The 20,469-nt window shown below is 49.2% G+C and overlaps 1 protein-coding gene across 11 annotated transcripts in view; it reads left to right on the top strand.

The window, feature by feature from the left end:
* The window catches only part of NSD1 (nuclear receptor binding SET domain protein 1), a 137,641-nt gene that overhangs the window by 45,815 nt on the left and 71,357 nt on the right, over positions 1 to 20,469 (top strand). For 6 of the 11 annotated variants that reach the window (XM_073355106.1, XM_073355110.1, XM_073355104.1 and 3 more), the window contains exons 4-5: positions 1,472 to 1,644; positions 4,101 to 6,672. In XM_073355106.1, the coding sequence (XP_073211207.1) occupies positions 1,472 to 1,644; positions 4,101 to 6,672 (2,745 nt within the window). The remainder of the gene's footprint in view (positions 1 to 1,471; positions 1,645 to 4,100; positions 6,673 to 20,469) is intronic. The other 5 variants (XM_073355114.1, XM_073355112.1, XM_073355111.1 and 2 more) reach the window with 2 other exon arrangements.

Genomic DNA, 20,469 nt, shown 5'->3' with positions numbered 1-20,469 from the left:
CCAGTGCCCCCTGAGCATGCAGGTATCCAGTACAACTGCGCAACATCTCAGAGATTGCATGCACACTCAGAGTAAGGACTAGCTGGAACACCTTGTTGTTCTGCTCCTTAGATTCCTACACCTGTCGTCGCCACCGTTCTGAGTCCAGGATAGATGTTCAGTATCAGGCAATGATCTGCTGAACAAGCTGGAAATTAAGGCCTAGGATGATGTTTGGGGGTTTTCTCTCCCAGATTCCAGCACAGAGACAGCAGGGCTCTTCTCTCTGGGGGTTCGGGAGATGGAGGAAATGTGTGAATGAATCCAAAGTATCTAGTTTCTGTGTATCTCCATCCCACCTACCCGCAGTTTTCACAACCATCTAGAGCAGCGTTTCTCAAACTGGGGTGCGCAGATCATGCTGAACAACTCCTCCCCCTCCCTCCCAGCACCTCCTGCACTTTGGGGAACAGTGGCCAATGGGAGCTGCAGGGGTGGTGCCTGGGGACGCGAGGGCAGCGTGCGGGGCCTCCCTGGCCGCTCCATGCACCATGGAGCTGGACATGGCTGCCGCTTCTGGGAATAGGGTGGAGCCCCGAGCCCCTTCCCACACTCCAAATCCCTCACCCCAGCCGGGAGCCCCCCACCTGCACCCAGAGCCCTTCATCCCAGGCCCCACCCCAGAGCCTGCGCCCCCAGCTGTAGCCAGAACCCTCTTCCACATCTCAGCCCCCTGCACCAGCCCTGAGCCTGCTTCTGCACTTCAAAGCCCTTGGCCCCAGCCTGGAGCTCCCTCCTGCACCCCAAGCTCCACCCCAGAGCCCACACCCCCAGCTGGAGCCCTCACCCCTTCCTGCACCTGCCCCATCCCAGTGAAAAGTGAGTGAGGGTGGAGGAGGGGGGCTGGAGTGAGTGGGGGTGGGGCCTCAGAGAAGGAGTGGGGCCTTTAGGAAAGGGGGGGCAAGGGTGTTTGGTTTTGCGCAATTAGAAAGTTGGCTACCCTAGTGTGGCCTGCGGCTGAGCGGGGGCTTGAGGGTCCGTGAAAAATTTTAAATCAAAATGGGGGTCCTTGGGTTGCTAAAGTTTGAGAACTGCTGATCTAGAGGACTGGACAGTGTGATCGTTAAGAGGATTAAAATTAAGTTTGTTGCACTTTATATTAATTTCCTGTCCAGAGGGAGATGGTTGGGTTGTTTTCACCAAACTCCAGGTCTTTGCTCCAGTGAGGAAGCAAACTGTCTATCAACTTTTTAACAGCAAACTCCTCTCCAAGATGCAACATACAGACTAAAAGCAAGGAAAACTAAAGACAAAAGCATACCCACCAACTCTCTGACTGGGAGTTCCCCTAGCTGGCATTTGTTTAGGATTTTGGGAAGATGTTATTAGGAGAATGTGTGGAGAATCTATTAATAAACTTTCTGTGCTTCTTTTCCCACACTAGTATGCTGTTTTAAGCAAGACAATAATCCTGTTTAATTTCTTTAAATAGTTTCCAATCGGAGACCATATCGAGAGTACTACGTAGATGCCTTAGGAGATCCTTCTGAGAAAGCCTGGGTTGCAGGAAAAGCTATTGTACTTTTTGAAGGCAGATATCAGTTTGAAGAGCTACCTGTCCTTCGGAGAAGAGGGAAGCAAAAAGAAAAAGGCTACAAGCACAAGGTAAAGCTTCTGTTCTTGGTAGCTTGCTTTGCTCACTCTTTTCTGAGGTTAAAAAGTAGCTTGCGTTTGCACAGCCGAATTGTACTTGTATGTCTGGAAATGCACCCTAAAAATGGTTTTGTGCAGTGATAATTGTGAGGGCGCAGCTGGTAAATTGATTTGCAGAATTCCTGTGATGATCAGAGTTTTTAAGCCACAAGGAGTTTCCAGACGTGCTCCTATTTAAGGGCATGGTCTGTAGTTTGTAAGTTACTGTCGAGAGCATTCGGAGAGATGGAGAAGTTGTCACCCTGTCACTGTTTGACATATTCACTATCTATCTGTTTTATTCAACAGTACAGTTCTATGAAGAAAGAACAGGAGGACTTGTGGCACCTTAGAGACTAACCAATTGATTTGAGCATGAGCTTTCGTGAGCTTCTTCGGATGAAGTGAGCTGTAGCTCACGAAAGCTTATGCTCAAATCAATTGGTTAGTTTCTAAGGTGCCACTAGTCCTCCTGTTCTTTTTGCGAATACAGACTAACACGGCTGCTACTCTGAAACAGTTCTATGGATGTGAAATATCAGTTATGATGATTAAAAGTGTGCATTTGGAAGTAACTTACTTTGCTCTCCAGTGACCTCTCCTGGCTGACTCAGGAACAGATCATGCTTCCATTCTGTATTAGACCACTGCAGAAAAACAATAATAGTGTTTTGAACCCTGCTTCTGTAATAAGTTGTATAAGCACATAGAGTTCCTCCTGATTTGACCTACGAAGTGCCTCACCAATCAGACTTTGGGAGGGAGTTGCATAGTCTAGCACATCATCTGCTCATGAAGCAGCCTCTATTTCAAAGGTACAACCCTGGAGCAGACATGCCTTTGTACAATATAATAGAATACAAGCTTCCTGCCATAAAGATGACTGAAGAAATTCACCAGTTCAGCATTATTAAAGTGAAGGAATACAGAGGGCCACTGGATGGTTGCAAGAGGGAAGCAGTTGTATCTTATACTGATAGTTTAACTGCTGACAGTAGTGGCTGCTTTGTTAGGGGACAGACCTAATTGTCTCAGTGTAAGTGATTGGGTGATTGTAGTGAAAAGCACCAGAGGATTCACTACTCTTATACACATGCCTTCCTTTCTCCTGGTTCCTTTTGTGTGGGGGATATTCCTCTCGTCTTCATTCAGCGTTTGCCGTCCTCTGCCTTTGTTCCCAGCCTAGTGTCTGTTAGCTCCGTGCACCCAAGACTCGGGAGGTCTGTGGCTTGAGTCCAGTTCTTGGAATTGCTGGGGTGCAGTGCTGGCATAGCTGCACCTGTGTAAACCAGACGCATTCTGGGTTTGTATCTGCGAGGGGGCCGCCCGCCAGGGTCTCCCGCAGAGCTGCAGAGGATCTGGCTGCCTTGTGACATTGGGTTATTTGCCATTCTTTAGTCAGCTGAGATTCTGTAGATCACCCTTTAAAAGAAAAGTGGTGGGAAATCAAACGGCTCCCCTGAGCTGGGATTCATTTTGGTTCAGGAGTAGTAACGAAAACCTACAGTTTGTCGTCGCTAAGAGCAACAAACCCTGATGGAAAGCCAGGCTTCTTTAAAAAGCCTATCCAGTGCCCTGGGCACCTCTTTCTGTGTGAAGGGTACAAAACTCAGTATGGATCCTGGGAGCCTTCTGAGCAGAAGCAACAGCAGTGTGTGTCTGGGTTTGTGTGAGGTAAATCCCCGTGAAAGCGGTGGCTTTGTACGTGGGGTGGCAGAGAAGGGGGATGCTGTGGGGAGAACAAGTTGAAATGTAGTGTGAAATAAATGGAAGCAAGAAGGGTCAGGACAGAGCAAACCAGGGCTTTTTTTATGGCATGTTTTAGAGAGATGCATGCTGAGGCCCCTCTGATGGCCCAGTGGTCGGTGCTCTGCTCTGCCACACAGGGGGCCAGTGTCGGATTCTCCTTCCTGATAGCTGCTGTCCAGGTTGCTGCATTAGGTGCATGCTGGGAGGCCAGTGCATTCAGTCCCTGAGGAAGGCCAGTACCGTCAGGGACCCCTTTTGTCAGTAGTGACAGGTTCGGGGGAATTGCACGCCTCCCTCTTTTACTGGAAGAAGGATGTCGGACATGATTCAGGCTTGAGAGTGTTGGTATGACACACATTACAGAACCCCATAGGGCTGCTATTACAGAAGCTTCAATAGCACTAGGAAAGCACACAGGACACTAATTTACTAGTATTGTGATCCAAGCAGTTCTGCAGCGATTTCAGTTGGGTTCAGTTGGAGTCCTATGCATTTGTGCTCCATGGATGTGCTGTCCGGGAGCCATGTTAGCCATGAGGTGCTGGACTCCTGTCTGGAGACTGCTGCTGCATTTTGCATACACTAGATACACTTGGATCTCTTATGTGTTGTTTCACTTTATGGTTCTGCTAAATGTTTATTTGATGGTAACCTCTCTTTGTGTTTTCTCAAACATTCAGGTTCCTCAGAGGTTTATGGCGAAATGGGAAGTCAGTGTTGGACATGCGGAAGAATTCCTTCTCAAGGGGACTGAGGATCAAAAGTGTAGTCAGAATCCCAGCAAGCTGAACAGTGAGGATGTGCTGTTGGAATCCTGCGCTAATGGCCCTGTAATGGAACCGGACAGGCAGCTGAATGGCTGTTTTAAATCATTGGCATTTGACTCCAAACACTCAGCCAGGGAGAAGGGAAGGTCATGCACTAAATCACAAGTGAAAAAGAGCTCTGACAGCAGGAAAAGGACTAGAGTAAAAAAGAGCCGCACCAGACTGGAACCATCTAGGAGGGAAATTGGAGGAAAGGCACCAGAGAACATAGTTAGAAACATGATTGCTGGGGACCTGCCAGATAAACATGCATCACACGAACTTTGCCGGATAGCAAACAGCCTAACAGCATCCAATGGTGCCGTGGAAAACTACTTGCTCTCTTCTTTTGGAGAAAGACGTTTTGAAAAGACAACCTTGAAACAGGAGTATCAGGCCCCTCATGGTGACTCCCTACGGGACACGCTGAAAGTGGATTTGCTTTCCAGCAGCTCTACAGAGAAACAGAAAAGCCCCGTAGGCATTCTTTGCAGTTCCAAATTACAGGTACACTATTCTACAGCTGACGCTGCTATTGAAAAAAAGCAAACTGAGTCCGATTCGCTGACTTCCTTCTCAGATGATGGAACTAGTGATCTAGATACCGGGGACCAAAGTTCTGAAGCAGCTTGCAGCGCCCTGGAGATCAGTGACTCTGCAGATAAAGAAGAGAAGGAATTCTCTACAGGGATGAGGGGAAACAGTAAATGTTCCATGTATCTGTCACAAAACAGCAACAGAAGAGCCAGGAAAAGGTCATCTAGAGATCACAGACCTCCAGGTGGCAGAAGTGATGCTGAATCTGTGGATGGGGAGCTCCAAGGAGCAGCCTCAGACACTGAGATGCCTGTTATTGCTCTAGAGTGTACTTCAGCTATAAGAAATGACCATCTTTCCCTTTCAGATAAGGACCTTACACGCCAGAGTGTTTGCCGGGAAAGCTCCCACATTGGGATTACAAATCAACTGAATCTCCACCTGAAAAACATCAAAGTGCCCCGGCTCAAAAGTATAAGAAGCAAACACAAGGAGAGTGCTGCTGTGACAGAACCCCCTCTCCTAGAAGAGCAATGTGGCATGAATTGCTGCTCTTCTGACGCCAAAGGTTTCACTGGTCCTCCTGCCAAAAGTGGGAAAGTTGATAGTCAGGAACCATTAAATAATGTGCATGAGAGAGCCAGGGATTCTGCTGAAATAGAGACTGCCGTGGTGAAGCATGTCCTCTCAGAGCTGAAGGAGCTATCCTATAGGTCCCTTGGTGATGAAGCTAGTGACTATGGGGCACCTAAGACCACAGCACCCTTACTCTTCTCTTCTGCCTCTGGGCAGAGTCGTTTGCCCATTGAGCCAGACTACAAATTCAGCACCTTGCTAATGATGTTGAAAGATATGCATGATAGTAAGACAAAAGAGCAGCAGCTGATGTCAGCTCAGAACATGGTCCCGTATCGAAATGCTGGCATGAGCAGTTCCTCTGGAAGTAATTCTGCAACTGGCTTGAAGGCTTTGGCTGCAAAAGGATCCACTTACAAATTAGAAAAAAATGGGGATTGCGTTCTGGAAGCAACATGTCAGAAACCTGGTGCCAGTGAATCCTCTCTTTCGTGCAGCGCTACAGCCAAGATAAGTGGGAGGAGTACTAACAAAAGGGAGCCCACGGATACTGCTCTTTCTGGTACGAATGGCACAAAGTGCATCTCAAGACACAACTGTTCACAATCTAAGCAGTCATCCAAGCTAGTAGATAATGCAACATCAATCAGAAAGGATTTAAAACTAGAAGGGCTGAGCAAGCCTCTAAATCAGGTCTCCAGTAATATAGCGGAGAAAGCATCCCTCCCACGCAGGGATATGCAGGGCTTGGTTACTAGTCTTATTGGTAATGAAATAGAAGAAACTGCAAGGAAAGAGTCTCTTGAGTTAATGGAACACTCCACTGATGAAGACTCTGCGTGTTCATCTGATGATAATTTAGATCGTTTCAGAAAGAGGCCTGAACCTGATAAAAATACTGAGAGTTGCACTTCTGCTGAAAATGGTGAGGGCCTAGAGCTGGATTCGGAATTGAATAGCGAAAGCTCCCTGGGGGATGAGTCTCACGATGTAGTAAACCATGTAGCACCCAAGAAGCGATGGCAGCGTTTTAACCAAAGCAGTGCTAGAACCAGTCGGCACGTCCATAGATCTAGGGAAGAAGAGAGCTCCAGGGGCGCCTTTGGGGGCCTGAATTCTAGTGACTTTTCACTAAAGGGAAAGGAGTGCCTGGAGCACAGGCCTCCCACCCTTTCCCCGGGGCTTGAGGGAGACCTGACAGACCAGGACTGGGAGAATCACTTAGACTTAGTTGTGAAAAGTTTGAATGTATGTGATAAGCCAAACAATGATGTGATGCATTCAGAATCAGAGCTTTGCCGTTTTGCTTCCCAGTCTGAGTTCTCTTCACAAGGTAAGGAGTTCGATTTACACCTAAGAGTGTGTGTGTGCATGTGTGGCTGTGTGTGTGTGTGCATTCTGTCATCCTTTAAGTTAAAAATATAAATCATGTTATTGAGTGGTCTAAATGGAACATTGAGGGCACCTAACTGCACTCAACGTGTGATGTTGTGTTCTTAGATATCTCCCAATAAAGTGCGGAGTAGAGAGAGGTGGTTTGATTACATGATGATTTATTTGACATATTGGTCTAAAAGCTGAAGTATATTTTGGAGAGAGATTAGCGTCTCCATAGTGAAGGGAGAAGTGAGTGTCTGTCTCTTTATAAGCCGGTTTTCACCTCCAGGCTCTCCCTGAAAGGTTACAACTTACTCTTACACTGTGTAGGTCGCTTCCAGAAAGTCTGGAGGAAAACCAGGTTCTGCTCTTTGAACAATTTGTTTTTGGCTCATTTTCTCTCTCACAGTTGAGCCTAGCGACCACATTTGCTTTGTTCTGTTGGTCTCAACAAGGGCTAATGCCCCACCTGTTTTTTAGGGTGGGAGCTAATTAACTATTACAAGGGGTTAATTAGGAAGCTTGTGGAGTTCCTCACCCACAGGCTATTTTGGAATGAATGTTGCTGTGTTGACATTCATATTGTCTATGAGGTGAGGAGCAGGAAGGAGAGAACCACGTGGGAGGCGCAGGCTGAATTAGATCCGGAAGACCGTGGGTAGATGGAAGCTTCAGCTCAGGTGAGGTGGTCTGGGAAGCAGGAGGGAGGTATCTGCAGAGAGATGGAATGTACACGAGCTCATGGGGTCTTCAGGGGCTCCCATCATTCAATAGTTCTGAAAAGTTTTACAACACCTGAGGAAATTCAGTGGAGTTGCTTAGGTGTAGCTGAGGTAGAGTTTTGTCGTCAGACTCATATTTCTGTTGGTGATGCATGAACCAGAAGGAACCCGGCTTGACTTTCAGGACCAAGAGCAAGCTGTAAGGCATTTGATTTGGTACCACATGACATTTTGATTGAAGAAAAATATAAAACGAACATGTAGTGCACGTTAAATGGCTTAAAAGCTGGCTAACTGATAGGTCTCAAAATGTAACTGTAAATGGGGAATTATCATTGAATGGGTGCGTCTCTAGCAGCATCCTGCAAGGATCAGTTCTTGTCTCTATGCTATTTAACATTTGTATTAATGACCTGGAAGAAAACAAAATCATCATCAGTGAAGTTTGCAGATGACACACACGTTGGGGGAGTGGAAAATAATGAAGAGTACAGGTCACTGGTACAGAGTGCTCTGGATCCCTGCGTAAGCTGGGTGCAGGCAAACAATAGACATTTTAATATGGTTAGAAACGTGTATCTAGGAACAAAGAACATAGAACATTCTTACATATGAGGGACTCTCTCCTGGGAAGCAGTGATTGACAAGGGTTTGGGGGTCATGGTGGATAAATAGCTGAACATGAGCTCCCAGTGCGACACTGTGGCCAAAAGGGCTAATGCGATCCTGGGATGCATAAATGGGAGTCTCCAACTGGAGTAGAGAGGTTATTTTATTTTTGTATTTGGAACTGGTAAGACCACTGTTTTACTACTGTGTCCAGTTCTGGTGTCCATAATTCAAGAAGGATGTTGATAAATTGGAGAGGGTTCAGAGCAGAGTCACAAGAATGAGTGAATGACCAGAAGACATACCTTATAGTGACAGACTCAAGGAGCTCAATTTATTGATCTTAACAAAGAGAAGGTTAAGGGATAACTTATTTACAGTCTAGAAGTATCTACATAGGGAACAGGTATTTTTTAAATAATGGGTTCTTCAGTCTACCAGAGAAAGGGATAACATGATCCAATGGCTGGAAGCTAAAGCTAGACAAATTCAGACTGGAAATAAGGGGCAAATTTTTAACAATGAGTGTAATTACCCATTGGAACAATTTTCCAAGGGTTATGGTGGATTCTCCATCACTGGCGATTTTAAATCAAGACCGGATGTTTTTTCTAGAAGATCTGGTCTAGGAATTATTTTGGGAAAGTTGTCTTGCCTCTGTTCTGCTGGAGGTCCACATAATTGTCCCTTCTGGCCTTGGAGTCTATGAATCTTACAGTTTTGGCCCTTAGGAAAGCAGCATTAACCTAAGAAAATTTAATAGAGAGTCATTGAGACACAATGAACATGGAACCTCCACTAGGCCAATTTTACACAGTCACTTTTCAGAGTAAAACAGAGCTTTACGGTAGCCTGGATGGAACTCTGATGTGGTTAGTGTGTGGAGTGGACAGCCGAGTGCTTAGGTCAAAGGCTCAGGGGCCCGTCCCTGGGAATGGATAATCCATCAAACTACAACTTTGACAAGGGATAGCATCGCCAGTGCTAATGCAGAGACAAGGGCAGAGGAACCTCTATGGTTTTGTTGTGTTTATCACTTACAATTCAGTATACTACTAGAGTTTTAATTCCTGTATGTAAAGATTTTACAAGTAACTTCTGTTTCAAGCCTGATTTGGTTTTCCTTTTCTATTTTTCTATATTTGTATTTAGCCCATTACTAGCATTAGACTCTAAATAAAATTGTCTGTTTTCTCCGCCACCTTGTGCAGACAGCTTTATTTAAAATAAGAGTAGTAGTATATCAGGGGACTGAGGGGGGAATAGAGTCCAACACAACTGTCTTCATCATCCAGGGAGCAACTGTAAATTAAAACACCTTCAAATAAAGGTTATTTGGTGGCAGTGAAAATAAAATCTGAATTTATTTTGTCCTCCCTTGAAAAGACCTGATCCACTAAACTGCATTGTGTGTCAGACTGGGGCAGGAATCTGATCCAGCAGCCAGTGTTACAAAACCACCCTCAATTATAACTGGAAGAATTTTAGAATTTGAGTTTACTTTCCACTAATTTTGCTGTGTTGTTTACTGTTCATGTAGGTTTACTCTGCCGCGTGCCCTTTTTATATTAGTCGTTATTTCCTGATTGTCATCCATGCGTGCCACTGTACAAAACAGAGACAGGCAGCTGCTGCCCCACTGGGCATGGAAGATGAGAGAGGCTCAACAAGTGTATAATACACTGGTGACCCGGTGAAGGTCCCGTCTCAAAAGTGGTGACATCTTAAGTAATTCATTGAATCCTCTGTTTGTTGTGACATAGTTTCTGAGCACCCAGCAGTGTGTTGGTGTTTCACAAAAACACAGGTGTAATCCCCACCCCGAGGTGGTGACATGTAAATCACCAATGGCACAGGAAACAGTCACAAACGGGCAAAGGGGGAGACATGAGTGAGAAAGTCTCGAGGTTGCTCGAGGGGCATCCGTGTCCTGATGATTTGGTGGTCTTTTTACCATGTGAACACCCCCTCATATTGTTACGGTGAAATGGTAGGGGGGCCTGGAACAAGGTGAGGGAGAGGGCTCGGCAAAGAGGCCAGAGGGTCTTTGCAGATAACTAGGACTCCGTGTCAGTCATGGAGGTTGCGGAAGTCATGGATTCCATGATTTTCCATGATCTCTGTGACTTCTGCAGCAGCCAGTGTGGCTGACCCCAGGGCCAGCCGCTCTGGCCTCTACTCTGGGCAGCTGGCACCGGTGCCACCAAGCAGTGGTCCCCAAGGCGACTGGAGCAGCCGCTGTTCCAGCAGCTTCTGGCAGCTGGTGCCACTGGCCCCTGGGCACCCCCCAGCAGCGGCCCCTCCTCCCCAAGGTTTAGTTAGGGGTATTTATAGTATAAGTCATGGACAGGTCACGGGGCCGTGAATTTTTGTTTATTGCCCATGACCTGCCCATGACTTTTACTAAAAATACCCTTGACTAAATTGTAGCCTTCCAGATAGCGCATGGAGGTGTTCATGAGCGAGGGAGGCAGAAAGGAGGGTGGGCGGGGGAGGGCTGCTTAGGTGGCCTCCATGGGCACGGGTGAGAGCTGCGTTGAGTAGGAGAGCTCTAGCTGCAAGGACAGGTGTGCTGATAAGTTACAAATTAGACCAATGTCCACAGTGAAGCCTAACTCCATCCCAGCCTTTCCCCACCGCTCACCTACCCGACTCTAGCCTTCCCTCTGGGGAGATGCATAGGCTTTGCAGTATGCCCTGAAGGACATCAGACCAAGGAGCTGAAGATCTGTTGTGTATAGTGGAGCGCAGAGAATGCTGTGTGATCCCCCATGGAGTGGTGGTGCTGAGTAAACGGGTCATGTTGTGAAGAATACACACATGGAAGCTATTCTGCTTTCTATGGTATCAGACAAAGGTTGGCTGTTAGGAAGGCTGAGAAAACTGTATGTGCTGTGACCTTTTCACCGGTCCATAACCACGCTGGAGGTTTGGCAAAAGAACGGTTGGTGGCTTAGGAAAGAGAATAGTTTTCCTCATAGTAGCTGCGCTTTGAGAGATTACGGCTAATCCTTGTCTGCAGCAGCCAGCGTAAGGCCTTCTCTGCGCTTCACAACTTTACTGATACAGCTGGACAACAGAGCCCTAGTGTAGACGCCGCGTACGCCAACAGGTGTTTTTCTGTCACCACAGTAACACCAGGCAACCTTAGCTCTGCCCTTTTCCAGCAGGGCTGCAGTTTACCCCATTAACACACACCCACCTTTTCACTGACAACCACACAGTTGCTGAAAGCTCCTTTTACAGCCCAGTCACACTCCCCCAGGGGATTCCATCCTACACTGTTAAAGGGAAAAAGGGAAGAAAAAGGGGGGCCTGTGCCCCCTTTCCTCTAGGCCCGGGAGCAGGCACCAGCACAGGTGTGCAGAGGTGGGACTAGACGCATCAGTGGTGGGCTGTCCATGGGGCAATGGCGTCTCCCTCAAGCTACACAGGCGAGAACAAAGTGGCTACGTAGAAACCCTCACACTTTTTTCTTTATTGTAATCTTCCTGGGCTGCATGTCTGCGCACGCAAAGAGAACATGTCCTTAAATGGCAGTCACAGTTTGGGACCCCGAAGACGTAGTGGGTGCCAGGCACTGCCTGGGGTAAACGTTGACTGACAGACCATTTTGACCTGGCACCACAGTAATAGTTTGATTTCTAGCTCCACACCAAAAAAACTCACCTAGAAACTTTTTGAAAAGTGACTGTCTTTTTCTGGGCTTGTATCTCTGTAGCCCCTGGCTAAAATGGATCCAAATGTGGTTCGCTCACCCTACCCTGCACTCCCACAAGGAAAAGTGAATTTCAAGGAACTCCGTGCAAGCATGCGGATTTTAGAGCACTTAGAAGCATTGATCTCTAGACCCCCCTCTGCAGAACAGGTGGCTCTGTGAGGTGTGAAGTGGCCCCTTCATCTCAATGGGATGGTCTCAGCTGAATGAGAACAGGGGGATGGAACAGCCTGGAGACAGCTCTGAGACATGTGAACTGCTTCATTTGACTCAGACAGTGTCTGAAGCACAGGCCTGACAGTGGCAAAGCTGTGGGGCTGCAGCTGTGCGGCTCTAAGGTCTCCTGTGTGGCCGCTCTATGCCGGCAGGAGAGAGCTCTCCCATCCACATAGTTAAACCACCCCCGAGGAGCGGTGCCAACTATGTCGGGGGAGAGTGGCTCCTGCCCAAAGCTCTGCCCACACTGGCACTTCTGCTGGTGACCCTCCTGTCAGGCGTGTGCGTGCGGGTTTCACCCATTCCCCCGACTGACAAAAGCGCTAGCGTAGATGTTGCCTCGATGTGGGCTCCCATCCCCCTATTTGAGTGCTGTAGAGTCTGTGATATGCATGAAGTTTGCCTGTTCTCAGCTCTCCACCCACAGGGGCAGGACATCCCTAGATCCTGGCTCACATGGGGGGCACGGAGGGGGCCTCAGACTCTCCCAGAAGGGCCAGCACCCCCAGAATTCAGCTCACATGAGGAGGGTAGGAAGGGGATGATCCAACTCCTTGTAGAAGGGCCCAGCATGGGCCTCACAGATCCTGGCACACACATGGGAGGGCAGCGAGAGGGGCTTAGACCACCATACAGGGGCAAGAGACTGACAGATCTAGGCAAACACAGGGAGACGGGTATGTGGGGCTGAAGGTGCCCCTGTCCCTGCTTTCCCCTGAGGCCTGCTTCCACTTACGTCCACGTCCCTTTTCCCACTGCCCAATCTCCCTCCCCTCTTCACTACCCATCTCCACTTCTCCCCTCCTCTTGATGCAGACCCAAATCCCTCTCCCACTGTCCCCCCACTCCTCTTCCCCTGAGTACCACTCTCCTCCCAGGGAGTGTTCATATGGCTAATTTCCCCCCAAAGATTTTGTGGCCGCAGGGGATTTGGGTGAATTGGCAAAGCTGTGGGTTTCAGAGGGGTTCAGGTGCAGGGTTGGAGGCACTGGCAGAGCTGTGGAGTGCAGGCAGGTTGGGGTCCACTGGCAGAGTGGGGGATGTAGGAGGGTGGGGGTGCAGGGGGGTTGGGGTGCATTTCCAGAGCTGAGGGTGCAGGGATTAGGGGTGCACTGGCAGAGCTAGGGGGTGCCGGCAGGTTGGCGTGTGGGGAGTTCGGGTGCCGGGGAGAGCTAGGGCTGTAAGATGCTTGGGGCGTGGGGTGGGTCAGAGCTAGGGGGTGCCGGCAGGTTGGCGTGTGGGGAGTTCGGGTGCCGGGGAGAGCTAGGGCTGCAAGATGCTTGGGGCGTGGGGTGGGTCAGAGCTAGGGGGTGCCGGCAGGTTGGCGTGTGGGGAGTTCGGGTGCCGGGGAGAGCTAGGGCTGCAAGATGCTTGGGGCGTGGGGTGGGTCAGAGCTAGGGGGTGCCGGCAGGTTGGCGTGTGGGGAGTTCGGGTGCCGGGGAGAGCTAGGGCTGCAAGATGCTTGGGGCGTGGGGTGGGTCAGAGCTAGGGGGTGCCGGCAGGTTGGCGTGTGGGGAGTTCGGGTGCCGGGGAGAGCTAGGGCTGCAAGATGCTTGGGGCGTGGGGTGGGTCAGAGCTAGGGGGTGCCGGCAGGTTGGCGTGTGGGGAGTTCGGGTGCCGGGGAGAGCTAGGGCTGCAAGATGCTTGGGGCGTGGGGTGGGTCAGAGCTAGGCAGTACAGGGGGTTGGGGTGCAGTGGCAGAGACGGAGATGCAGAGGGTGTGGAGTAGAGTCGGGTTCTACTGGCGGAGCTGTGGGGTGCAGGCAGGTTTGGTTGCAATGTGATTTGGATGAGCTGGCAGAGCTGGGGTGCAGGGACTTTGGGGTGCACTTGGCGAGCTGGGGGTGCAGGAGGCTAGGTGCAGGCAGGTTGGGGTATACTGGCAGAGCTGGGGGTATAGGCGGGTTGGGTGCCTTGGGAGGCCTGTGGGGTGCAGGGTGGTTGGGGTGTTGGAGTGAACTGGCAGAGCACAGGTGTACAGGTGGGTTGGAGTGCAGGTGGTTTAGGTGGCAGAGCTGGGGCTGCAGGGTGGCTGGGGTGCTGGGAGGTTGGGGTGCAGCAAGGCTGGGGTTGTGACTTTCTGTAGGGGTATCTGGTTGTCTGTGGCTGTGGATCGGCTCCCTGAACCCACCTGCCTTGCTGCTCGGTACCGGGCGTGATGATCACTCCGCACCCCTGAGTGCTCCAAGCATTCCCTGCAGCGTCCGGCCCCAGCACACCAGGCCTGCTGTCCCCAGAGGAACCACACACACCAGAGTCAGCTAAGGACCAGCACTTGGCTTATCACACCGCATGTAGCTCTCTTTCGAGTGAAGACAGAGACCCAGTGTATTGTCAGAACCGAGATTCTTCTTCGCCTGGTGTCCCCCTGGGCGCTCCGCTGCAGGTGCAGAGCCGCATCTTAGGATTTTGAGCCAGAGATTTTCAGCTCGCAGTGTCCATTCAGCCGACACGCGCCTCCTTGTGCTAGGCACTGAGAAGTGCAGAGGTGACCCACCCTCAGTTCCTTCTCAGCCGCCTCGGCCTGAGAGTGGGCACTCGCGTGTCTGCCTGAAGCATCCCTCGGCTTTTCTAATATTTCTGGAGTGGGTACAATAGTTTTTATGGTTTATAGCTAGCAAATTAGATAAGTATTGAAAGGATTGTTTTGTTGTCTGTTTCCCTTCTGGGAATCTTGTTTTCGTGGTTTCGTGGCTCGCCAGGTTTCAAATGCTACCTCTTCCGCCAAGAGGCCTTACCTGTGAGTGACGGCCACGCTGAGTGTGTCCATTGCTTGGGGGAGTCCCACGTCTCCCAGAAGTGCAACCTCTCCTTGCCCTCAGGTCCAGGGCAAGGAAACACAGGAAGATTAAACTCAGCCTGCTACAGAGGGAATGCTCCTTTCAGCTGCTTGTGAGTCAGGTCAGGAGACCCCCATCCCTGTACGTCTTCTCTGGACAGATCCAGTGACCCTTCTACCTCGGCGCTGGCTTCCCCTAGGAAAGAGAAGGATTTGGAGCCTTCAGGGAAGGCTTCCAAAAAGAGGAATGCAGACTCTCACCTTGAGGAGCCAGCTCTGAAAAAGACCAGATCCCCAGAGACATTTACTGTCTCCAAAGCCTTGACCACTCGACTTGGTACTGTTGTGTCGAAGGGCAACTCCTCTGGTACATGTGAGGCTGCCAAGTCCCAGAGCACGAAGGAGAGACATGGCTCCAGTAGGGTCTCGGTACCTTCTACCAGCAAGGATGGGAAGCATAGGCACTCTGGAATGGCACTGTCGAGTTCAGGCCAGCCATCGGGACCCATACATACAGCACCCTCGGCACCGAGTAGGCAGTGGTGCCAGATGCCATTGGTGTGCCCACCATAGATGGCACTGTTGGCTTTGGCAACCATGGCCTCAACTACTGCATTTGAACCAATCCCCTGTTCAGTACCGCAGGAGTTCAGATAGACGAAGGACCTCTGGATAATGGATGAATTGGAGTCCCCACTCCACATGGGTACTGAGTGTCTGGACTACCATCCTCTGGTATTGCAGGACTCCACCATTTTTCGCGGGTGCTTCTCTGTTGAACAAGGAGGAGGAGGATGAAGGAGACTTCCAGTCAGTCTCCTTTATTTCTGTTCTGGGTTCTACAGCATATCGCTACAGGAACCCATTCTCTGGAAGTCTTAGGGAAGATCAGGCTCGTTATCAAGGGTGATGGAACCAACCCTGCATGCCACCCACACTCCTGCATGGGCCCCCTCAATGGCCATATTGGGACCCCAACCATTTGCCAGAACACGGTACCATCTCATGGGGGAGGGTAGAGTCAGACAGCTCTCTCCTCCTGGCCAGCCCCCTTCAGGAGGAGATGACTGAGGAGCGGGAGGTCAGGGCGTATAAGGAGACCACCCCTCAAACACCTATCTCATTCTCTTCTCTGGATGAGGTGGTTATTATGCCTCTGGCTGCCATCCATGACAGGTGATTTTCAGCAGTTTCAACGCTCCATAAAGAGGGTAGCTGACCCCTTTCAGATTCCACTCAGAGAGGTCAAGGATTTACAGCGCACACTGTTGGATATCTGGCAGTCAGCAGCACCCTTCAAAGTGGCATTACCCATCAGTGAGGTGCTCCGGATCCAGCTAAGGCAGTGTGGCAAACACCTGTCCCTATTCCACCCATGTGTAAATGGCGGATAAGAAGTATTATGTACCCCCTAAGGATTCTGACTTTTTGTTCTCTCACCTGCCTCCTGACTCCCTGATGGCAGATGTGGTAAATGAGCAGGGTAGGCAGCACTCCTCTGAGACCTTGTTTACACTAGAACTTACGTTGGTATAACTTACTTCGCTCAGGGGTGTTAATAATCCACACCCCTGAGCGACATAAGTTATACCAACCTAAGCGCCGGTGTAGACAGTGGTACATCCATGGGAGAGGTGCTTCTGCCAACATAGCTACTGCCTCTCATGGGAGGAGGAGTAATTAAGCTGACAGGAGTGCTCTCTCCCGTTGGTTTAGAGCATCTTCACCAGAAGCACGACAGCGGCACCTCTGGCGTTTCCAGTGTAGATGTAGCCTGTCTACCCCTTATGACGAGGACCAAAAAAGCCTGGATCTCTTTGGGCGAAAGGCCTGTTCACCAGCAACCTCGCAGTTCAGGATCACAACTCTCAGGTGGTCATGTCCAAATATAACTGTACAAATCATAACTGATTCCCTGCTTTTATTGAACATCTTCCATGAGAACACAAAGCAATTCCAGTCCATTATCTCAGAAGGCCAGTGGGTGGCCAGAACTGCTCTTCAGGCACCCTTAGATGCTGTGGAGACAGCTGCCAGGTCCATCTCCTCGGCGGTGGTTAGTTTCTGAGTGAAGTGCAGAACCATGTGGTGGACCTCCCCTTTGACAGTCGTAAACTGTTCTGGGAGACCACGGGTGAGTCCTTGCACGCACTGAAGGACTCTAGGCTACTTTATGGTTCCTGGGCACATACACACCTACAAATAAGAAAAGGTTTAGTAGGTCACAGACTGCCCAGAGATTGCGTCCTGCTCCGTGTTCTGGGTTCAACAGATCCACCGAATCCCTCGGAAAGAGAGACAGATTTCAGAGAGAGAGGACCGCCCAACCGCCCTCCATGTCCACCCAATCATCTTTGAAGCAACAGTTTTGATGGGTCAATCGAGGGTTTGTATCCTCCTGCACCTCTGGATAAATCTACATCCATTGGCCCACATCCTCTGCTTTAGAGACCACCTTGCCTATTTCCTCCATGCTTGGAGGCAGATCACTACAGACAAGTGGGTCAACAAGGTCATAACGTTGGGCTATACCATCCATTTTACGTCACTCCCTCTCTTCCACCTCCCTTCCCTGTCCCTCTCAGGGACCCCCTCATGAGCTTTTATTGAGACGAGAAGTGAACTCTCTCTCCTTTGATTAGCAGCGATAGAGTCGGTTCCTCCTCCTCCTCCCCTCAAGGGTAAGGGATTCGACTCAGTTTTTCCTTCTGCCAAAGAAGGATGAAGGGTGGAAACTGATCTCAGATCTAAGGCTTCTCAACAAGTTTGTAAAGCCTCAGAAGTTCAGGATGGTGAAAATAGTCCACATTAATCCCTGTACAGGAGATACACTTTATAGGGACATATCTGGACTCCTTGATGGCCAGAGCCTATCTTCCTTTAGACAGATCTGTAACCTTGTCAGGTCTGATATGGGCAATTCAGGGAAGCCCTCAAACTGCAATAAGGAACTGTCTTCAGCTCCTGGGACACGTGGCAGCTTGCACCTTTGTGACCGATCATGCAAGGCTATGCCTCCATTGCTCCCAGGGCTGGCTCAGAACGACTTGTTCTCCAGTCAGATGCACCCTGGACAGACAGGTGAAAGTTTCTCTATAAGGGGAGGGACTCCCTCGACTGGTGAAGGATCAACTCTGCGTCTGTGCAGCTGATCCTTTCTGTCGCCAAGCCCCATCAGTGACTTTAACAACAGAGGCATCATTGTTGGGATGGGTAGTGCACCTGAGTGTCCTCACAACTCAGGACTCATGGACAACTCAGAAAACCAGTCTCCAGATCTGTAGAGCCCTGGAAATCTGTGGATATCTGCTTTATACCTGTGGATATTTGCATCCATGAACCATTTTTGCAGCTCATGGATGGATGCGGATCCAAATTTTATATCTAGAGTCCTGCAAATCTGCAGATATCTGCTTTATATCTGCGGACCTTGTTTAAGCATCACAGATAGGATGCGTAGGCTTGGGGAGATTGGAGCCTTGATGGCAGATCCCCCCCTTTATGGTGTCCTTAAAGGACAAGATCTCTACTTCCACACTCTAAATTCTTACCTAATGTTCTTTTGGAGTTTCACTTTAATCAATCCATTCATCTACCAGTATTTTTCATGAAGCCATGTAGTTCTCTAAAGGAATCCTGTGTACTTCCTGTGTATGTTAGAAGCACATTGGCCTTCTACTTAGATAGAACCAAGCAATTTAGGAAGTCACCTAGGCTGTTTCCTTCGCAGATAGATCCGTGGGGCCCTCTGTCTCTGCTCAGAGACTATGGACGTGTATCTAGATGTATCTGTCATGCTGTCTGGAGTAACTCACAACTGTGAGTGCCTACCTCAGGGCAGATGGTCAGAAAACAAGGGCAGACACCCCAAACTGGTAGTATGTTCTATAATTTAGATTTCACCAAGCCAGTGACAAATGTGAACTCCTGGATCACTAAACATGGAGTCACTTACCATGGAGTCACAGATAGTGCCCTTAGACTCTCCAGTCTGTCTTGCCACCCAGACAGATGAGTTACAGAGCGGTTAAAGCAGGTAAAATATGCGTACAGGTGAGTCGGTTTGTAACTCCAAATGACAGGTTTCAGAGTAACAGCCGTGTTAGTCTGTATTTGCAAAAAGAAAAGGAGTACTTGTGGCACCTTAGAGACTAACCAATTTATTTGAGCATAAGCTTTCGTGAGCTACAGCTCACTTCATTGGATGCATACTGTGGAAAGTACAGAAGACGTTTTTATACACACAAACCATGAAAAAATGGGTGATTATCACTACAAAAGGTTTTCTCTCCCCCCACGCCACTCTCCTGCTGGTAATAGCTTACGTAAAGTGATCATTCTCCTTACAATAAGAAGAGAAGTACTTGTGGCACCTTAGAGACCAACCAATCCATCTGAGCACAAGCCCTCGTGAGCCACAGCTCACTTCATCCGATGAAGTGAGCTGTAGCCCACGAAAGCTCGTGCTCAAACAAACTGGTCAGTCTCTAAGGTGCCACAAGTACTCCTTTTCTTTTTGCGAATACAGACTAACACGGCTGTTACTCTGAAACCTCTCCTTCCAATGTGTATGATAATCAAGGTGGGCCATTTCAGCACAAATCCAGGGTTTAACAGGAACGTCTGAGGAGTGGGGGGGGAGGGGTAGGAAAAAACAAGGGGAAATAGGTTACTTTGCATAATGACTTAGCCACTCCCAGTCTCTATTCAAGCCTAAGTTAATTGTATCCAATTTGCAAATGAAATCCAATTCAGCAGTCTCTCACTGGAGTCTGGATTTGAAGTTTTTCTGTTGTAATATCGCAACTTTCATGTCTGTAATCGCGTGACCAGAGAGATTGAAGTGTTCTCCGACTAGTTTATGAATGTTCTAATTCTTGACATCTGATTTGTGTCCATTTATTCTTTTACATAGAGACTGTCTAGTTTGACCAATGTACATGGCAGAGGGGCATTGCTGGCACATGATGGCATATATCACATTGGTGGATCTGCAGGTGAACGAGCCTCTGATAGTGTGGCTGATGTTATTAGGCCCTGTGATGGTGTCCCCTGAATAGATATGTGGGCACAGTTGGCAACGGGCTTTGTTGCAAGGATAGGTTCCTGGGTTAGTGGTTCTGTTGTGTGGTGTGTGGTTGCTGGTGAGTATTTGCTTCAGGTTGGGGGGCTGTCTGTAGGCAAAGACTGGCCTGTCTCCCAAGATTTGTGAGAGTGTTGGGTCATCCTTCAGGATAGGTTGTAGATCCTTAATAATGCGTTGGAGGGGTTTTAGTTGGGGGCTGAAGGTGACGGCTAGTGGCTTTCTGTTATTTTCTTTGTTAGGCCTGTCCTGTAGTAGGTGACTTCTGGGTACTCTTCTGGCTCTATCAATCTGTTTCTTCATTTCAGTAGGTGCGTATTGTAGTTGTAAGGATGCTTGATAGAGATCTTGTAGGTGTTTGTCTCTGTCTGAGGGGTTGGAGCAAATGCGGTTGTATCGCAGAGCTTGGCTGTAGACAATGGATCGTGTGGTGTGGTCAGGGTGAAAGCTGGAGGCATGTAGGTAGGAATAGCGGTCAGTAGGTTTCCGGTATAGGGTGGTGTTTATGTGACCATTGTTTATTAGCACTGTATGTCCAGGAAGTGGATCACTTGTGTGGACTGGACCAGGCTGAGGTTGATGGTGGGATGGAAATTGTTGAAATCATGGTGGAATTTCTCAAGAGC

The sequence above is a fragment of the Lepidochelys kempii genome, chromosome 8 (assembly GCF_965140265.1).
Source record: "Lepidochelys kempii isolate rLepKem1 chromosome 8, rLepKem1.hap2, whole genome shotgun sequence".
Classification (NCBI taxonomy): Eukaryota; Metazoa; Chordata; order Testudines; family Cheloniidae; genus Lepidochelys; species Lepidochelys kempii.
Note: the sequence above shows the minus strand (reverse complement) of the source record. Positions and strands in the feature narration are given on the sequence as shown.